At 40.9% G+C, this 6342-nt stretch overlaps 2 protein-coding genes across 2 annotated transcripts in view; one reads left to right on the top strand and one right to left on the bottom strand. All coding sequences in view use genetic code 11, as the record gives it.

The window, feature by feature from the left end:
* Positions 1-360, top strand: part of EGR_09554 (hypothetical protein) — a gene marked incomplete at both ends in the record, with an annotated part of 3783 nt that extends 3423 nt beyond the window's left edge. The window contains one exon of the mRNA XM_024498803.1: positions 168-360. Coding sequence (XP_024346771.1) covers positions 168-360 — 193 coding nt within the window. The remainder of the gene's footprint in view (positions 1-167) is intronic.
* A 1082-nt stretch (positions 361-1442) lies between these two features.
* On the bottom strand, positions 1443-5836 carry EGR_09553 (hypothetical protein; the record flags this gene model as incomplete). Its single annotated transcript, XM_024498802.1, has 3 exons — positions 1443-1925; positions 5134-5179; positions 5775-5836. The coding sequence occupies 3 exons, from the start codon at positions 5834-5836 to the stop codon at positions 1443-1445; spliced, it is 591 nt and encodes a 196-aa protein (XP_024346770.1).
* Between the last annotated feature and the right edge of the window lie 506 nt (positions 5837-6342).

The following is a 6342-nucleotide window of genomic DNA, read 5'->3' as shown; positions in this document are numbered from 1 at the left end:
ATGCCCAAAATATTATCCATTGCCTCCACCACGGTCAGATGGGTTTGGCATGACCCCGAGCAGGGGCAGCATCAAACCCCACGGATTTCCCTAAATCCTAATTTTAGGGGTTCGGTTCATCTTTCACATGTACAAACGGGCCATTTTTAAGTTTATGAATTTTTAAGGGAGAAATTTGGTTTTTATATCTCTTTTACAGTTCTCAACTTTCCTAATTTTATGAGCATAATACGACCCATTTTAATTTATTCGGTCAGTGATAAAATCAGTGGAATTTTGTTTAATTATTTAGAAACCCCACAAATTAAAAAAAGGAGATTTTGTCAAAATATCCTCCTACCTGCAAAAGAATTACATTAACAGTCTTGCTGTCAGAGAAGGAAGTTTGGCACTTCCTGATAAGGTCAGATGTGCCACAGTAAATGTTAAATCTGCTGTCCTACGTGATGTGAACTAGGTGCCAGGTGGTTTCATTAAAAATAAATGGTTCATGAAGAAGAATCCGAAGTGCAAACTGGTGTTGGAGAAGACGGCAGCAATTTAATGGCTAGCAGGTAGTTTTTTGGCTAAAAATCTCAAATCGTGCGGTTTTTGTTGATTTGTTGATTTTACGTTAACTAAATTGCCTATCGTGGGGCTGGGAAGACCCTGTTTATAGCTTTGTAGAATGCACTGCCACCGAAACAGCTCCTCAAAGGGTTGCTGACTTCAAAAGTAAAAGAATAGGCGCAAAATGTATGCAGTTTAAAAGTACTGGTTTGTAAAAACCGTCACATAGTAGAGTTGGATTATCAATAATTAAGTTCTTAAAGTCGGAAATAAGCGCCGACTTATTTTATGCTACATGTTCTTTTGGAGAAGAAAATAAAGAGGAGAGGAGAACTCAGTCCTCCCCTTTCCCCAAAGGAAGTTGTGTATTCTCACCTTCAACTTAATAAATCCAAAAGTCATTCTTATGGGGGAGGCTAATGCATTCAGGTTCAACCCAAACCTACATGCCGATGGCAAATGCTTAATCGCTTTTAACTGGGAAAAAATATCTTTTTTCTGCTCTCAGATTGCAGGTGTTCTGTTAAAATGAATTCACGCTGAAGGCTGACAAAAACATGACATCGACATTAATTTACTAGAAAGGTGATCACAAAGGTTACATGCGAAGATTTAAATTTTGGCTGTACCGCTAAGAGAAATAGTAAATTGTAGAAGACAGTTAAGATTTGTTGGATCGTTGGGTTGTATGCTCTCGGTGGTGACTGTAATATATGAACTTCCGGGTGCAGGGAGTTACCACATTTAACTAAACCGCCGTGAAGTAGCTATGAATTTACCTGCCCTGTCTCACTTTGTTTCTACCTTAGAGGCTTCGAAACCTGGTCATGCTAGCCTTCAGAAGTGCAAACTTAGATTACAGTGGATTTAGATTCGAAAAACAACTTGAGGTGCTAAATTATCCTTTGCCTGCTTGGGGATTCCATTGTTGTTGGTGTTGGGGTGGAGTCAACTCGGTTTCGGGAAAACAAGGCGATGGATTTGACTCGGAATGGGCATTCCTCCTCAACTCTGTTGCGATTCATCTGGCAACTTTTCGCCTTGAAAAGGAATGCAACATTTTGTCTGTAAATATTCAAATTCTGGGTGGCCAAAACCACACAAAAGCAGTTCATTTTATGGCATCCCAATGTGTTCAATCGAATAATCATTGCAGATAAGCAGATCATTGGATTCTGATCTCCTTCTTGTCCTCCACAAAACACTCTCACACGCTGTAAATCTTCTCTATCCACAATGGTGGCTTTTCCTACTTCAGATTTTAAAGATCTTCTCTTTTTTAAAAGCACGTGATAGGCCATTTTGTCCCTTATTCCACCCAAAGAGTAGGTAGGGGATATGCAAATTTGTGGTGATTGAAGGCATTCGTGTAGATCCTGTAAAGTTTGCTCCTTTGGAAAGAAGGATGCCCATAATGGGATTAAGTTCGTTCATCCCTTTAGCTAACAATTTTCCCGCCAGTTGCAAGTAACAGCTAGCATGCTGTGTCAATTCTCCAGAAGTGGCAAGCAACTGAAAAAAAAAACGCTTTTCTTCGTTTTATACCAGGTAATTGAGGTTTGTTTTTCTTAAGATCTCATTCATTCATAAGGGAGGAGTTTCAACACCCATCACGACCTCTGTAGGCTAACTCGGCACTCTGGTGTACCAATTGGTCTTCCATCCGCGAAGACAAAGACCCAGCGCATCAAAGCAAGTACAGCACAACCATTTTGCCCTGTTGGTTTTACAGGTAAAATGCTGTTATTTCTCCTGTCTCTAGTGAGTGTAGTCTCTGATGGAGGTATTGGGGGGGGGGGGGGGAGGTTCTGCATTGGTCACCTCAGTGTATCAATTTCTCATCGCAAGAGAGGGAACCTCATACTTCTATGGCTGCCTAACCATCCACTAGTAAAGTCTTACAGAGCATGTAACGGTACATCACCTTCGAAGACGGTTACAAACGACATTTGCTGAGTTCTTTACCCCTTTATGACTGCTCTCATATATCAGGTCAAACTATTTGAGCCCTATGGTCACGCTTGACCGGTTACCACACTTGGCCCTGTTCCCACATTTCCTAAAAGTCAAAAAGTGCTTTATAGACAACAAATTGTAATCTATGTTTTAAAAGAATCGGTTATTTACTCCACGAATAACCAGGCTTCCTTCTCATCATTCCTGGAGATAATGATCCTCTCTACTTAGGTGGCTTATCCAAGTTTGTCTCAAACTAAGAGACACGGTATTCCACTATTCAGGGTACGCATTTCATCTTGGTGTGTTACCATTGCATTGTTCACTGGCTGAAGGCCAATCATTTACAGCTGAGCTCTTTCTACTCGATATAACACGGGTTCTTATGAGGAAAACTTGTGCCCGGGAAACAACGACAACCAGTCATTTAGAATGGGAAGGAGAAAGAGTGGGGTGGTGTTGAGGGAACTTCATCCCTCGCACTCCCTCTATTCGTTCCACTCCATGTGATGATTATCACATGTTGCACAGTCACATGCTTTGATGCGAAATAGAAAAAGCGGTATGAAGCAGAGGCGACCAGGGTTGGATTTGATTGCTTGCACCCAACAAAAAATACCTCCCAAAAGGGAGAGGGATCATGGGTCGCAAACGGAACCATCTTGTGGTTTTGTAATTTTTTTGGGGGAATGGACTTATAGTCACTTTATTGTCTTATATAAACCAAGTAAAAAAAAGCCTTTCTAACAAATTTTAGGTATGACCCACCCTCCCTCAACGCAGACTTTGATTGCCTGGTCGTGCTGTTTCAACTCCTCCTTTTGGCTTGATTGGAGGTACAAGTTCTGACCGCTAGGAGGGAGATTTGTCTCGTTGAGGTAGTTGAGGTACTCGTAGAGTGTCGACATGATGTACTTAAACTAAAATTAAACAAATTTCCAATGATTACTAATACTACTAAAGTGATTGGTGAGTAGCTTTTACAAGACAGACAGCGGCTTGAAAGACAATTATGGAAATTAAATAACAAGACATGTTTTAACCTGGAAAAGAGAACGATGATAGATACGAAGGGCAGTTGTTTATAAAAAAAACTCAATTCAGGGGAGATGGGGACCCTAGCATCGTGTGTGCATTATTTCAACCGGATAGTTTCAGCAGCCAAACAACATCCTCTGTTTAATGCATCACCGAGCTTGAAGCTGCTTGCATACATCTGCGATGCGATGATAGATCAGCAATTGTGAGTCACTCAAATTTTTCCATGAGGTTTGGACAAGGTAACGCGATTTCAAAATGCCCTCTTATTCGCATCAACATAGTAATGTGGATCTAGACTCGTGAACTACAACTTCAAGCTATTCAGTTTGGATCCTCTAGACCTGGTCAGGCATTCAGAAGAGAAAGTAAATGCCTCAATCACTCAGTATTCCTGCATCATCAACATCCCTGAAACACAGGCATAATGTTTCGGTAGAGAGAAAATTTTGCGTCATCACGAATGGATTGTATTATATGAACCTGACTTCAAAACAGACACCTTTTCGTTGACTCTGGTTTAACATTTTAGACTGTTCAATATAGAAATTTTCAAATCATTAGTATTTTCACTGCTTACATGCTTGCACAACACTTGGTTTCCTTACAGAGCTCCTATCTGTTGGTTTGAGTTACAACTCTCGATTTATTTCTACTTCGCCTATGAAGGACTCTAAAAAGGCGCCAATGACGGAAGAAAGCAGATACAGTAGAGAACGAAAATGCTGGGCTTGCCTACAAATTCGAAAGTAGTTTCTGTACCAATTTATATGGATTGTTTTTATTGAGGTTAATTTTGGTTCTTCGTTGATCTTCGCACTCTCATTCACTCCCTCCTGACCGGCCATCATCAAATGCAGGTGGACATTAGATGAGCTAAGAACTCCTGCAATGTCAACGCTATTCCAATACCATAAAGAGGCAAGATTAGAGCCACTTGGTTTATCCGTCACTCCTCTTCTCGCTACTCTCTATCAGGCAGCCAGCAGCCATATATGAGCACGTCATCGGCAAATAAGGCCGACCGCACTGTGTCTGGGACCCGATTACTCAGGATGAAATCTCGGTGGGATTCAAGCTCCTGCACATTAACAGAAAATGATGAAAATTGAAAGCTTTAATTCTTAAATTAGGGCTAAAATTCAGATAATTACCAAAAAAGCAGACTAGTCAACAGAGTGTTGCAAAAGAGTCCTAATTTTGGGCATTTTTTCATTGGTAGCTATAGCTACATGTATATCTTTACCCCCAGGTCCTAGAAGTGAATTGGACAGGTTCTTTAAACATCAAACGGATATGAGGACACACTTTTTGTGCGGAGTGAGCAATTAGGACGGAGGGAGGGAAAGGGACTCCACGGCTGAAGTTTTTGCAACTAAGTAGCCTCATTTATCAAAAAAAATATTTTCAATGATGAGTGAAATGTGCAGCGAACCCCACAGAACAATCTACAACATTTATTGAGGCAAGGAAAGTTGACTTCGGCTGGATAAGCGTCGGCAAGATTATTTAAAATGCAGGAATGCACCTTGAGTGGAAAGATAGTTGGCAAGCGTGATGAATTCTTTAGAGCTTTTTAAACCAACTAACCTGTCTATCCTTTTGAATAAAATATTTATGTTGCCATTTCTCAATTCTTACAGTCAAAGTTGTCAAAATATGTTAAAAGTGTTCCAGCTCTTCACCCAAACATTATAAGACCACTTTTAGGCATCGCTTATTCCTCCTCACCTAGAGGGAAGGACTGTTTGCAACGGTTGGTTTTAAGCGTTGGGAAAACAAAGCAGATTCTTTAACCGCCAAATTTCAAAAAGCATTTTGACCCAATGCCCCTTTCACTTGAAGCAGCAAAATTAACAACTACCGTCTACTGCTTGTCCTGATGTTTTCAACTTCATGCCAAAAATAAGCAAATCCACATATGAAAATGGTCTGTATTTTGAGTGTCACACAAATAGTTGTGGAAATCTGACAATTTAGATTTCGGTTTAAAGGTACGACCTCCTAGCTGTGCTTTATCTCCCACCTCCTCTCCATGTCAATAATAGGCCATTCTTCCAGAGGTGCCACCTGCTCCAAGATTATCAGCAGTAAGGGGTGACAAAAATAGCAGGACAAATGGATTCCAAGTCAAGGCACAACAGAAAAGGCTTTTCGCCCATGAAGGTCGGAAACTGGCTATATGGCTACCGAAGGCGTTCAACAACCTCGAACCTGACGAACTTCCTTACTTCCAATTCAATACGATGATCATGAATGGACCATGATCAGGTTTCAGCAACTCTAACTCCATCTTCCAGAGGTTCCTTAGCATAGCTATGTAGATTATACTCAAAGGTTGTAATATCCCTCCTTCACTTGTTTGTAGGCAGGCAAGCACTACATAGTGTGTAACATTATGATGCTGTTGACAGGCATTCTTCGGTGTAGTCTCGTCTTGAAGAGGAGGCGATATTTAAGAACCCTGCAGCCAAGAAATGGGCCTTATCTCACACCGACAGGCCCCCTTTGTGCCTCTAGGAGTTACCCGAAGTGCTACATTCGTAACGTTTGTCCCCCTTGGAATCAGGGTATCTTCGAAACAGCAAAGATGAAGATGAATGTTTTAAAAGCCCTAATCGGGTAAAATGCTTTTGATTGATGAGGCACTTTGGTCGCCAACGCATCCGAATCGACAGCTTCTATTCCACCTAAATCCTTTTCTATCTTTTCAAGGCAAAAGCAAATAAAACAGGTAGATGATCGTCGGGCTACTTAATTCAACCATTTGAAAGGTCGTCAACCTCATAAATTGACTCC

This window comes from Echinococcus granulosus (assembly GCF_000524195.1).
Source record: "Echinococcus granulosus chromosome Unknown EG_S00153, whole genome shotgun sequence".
In the NCBI taxonomy this organism is placed as follows: Eukaryota; Metazoa; Platyhelminthes; class Cestoda; order Cyclophyllidea; family Taeniidae; genus Echinococcus; species Echinococcus granulosus.
The sequence above is the reverse complement of the archived record's forward strand: the minus strand, read 5'-3'. Positions and strand labels throughout refer to the sequence as shown.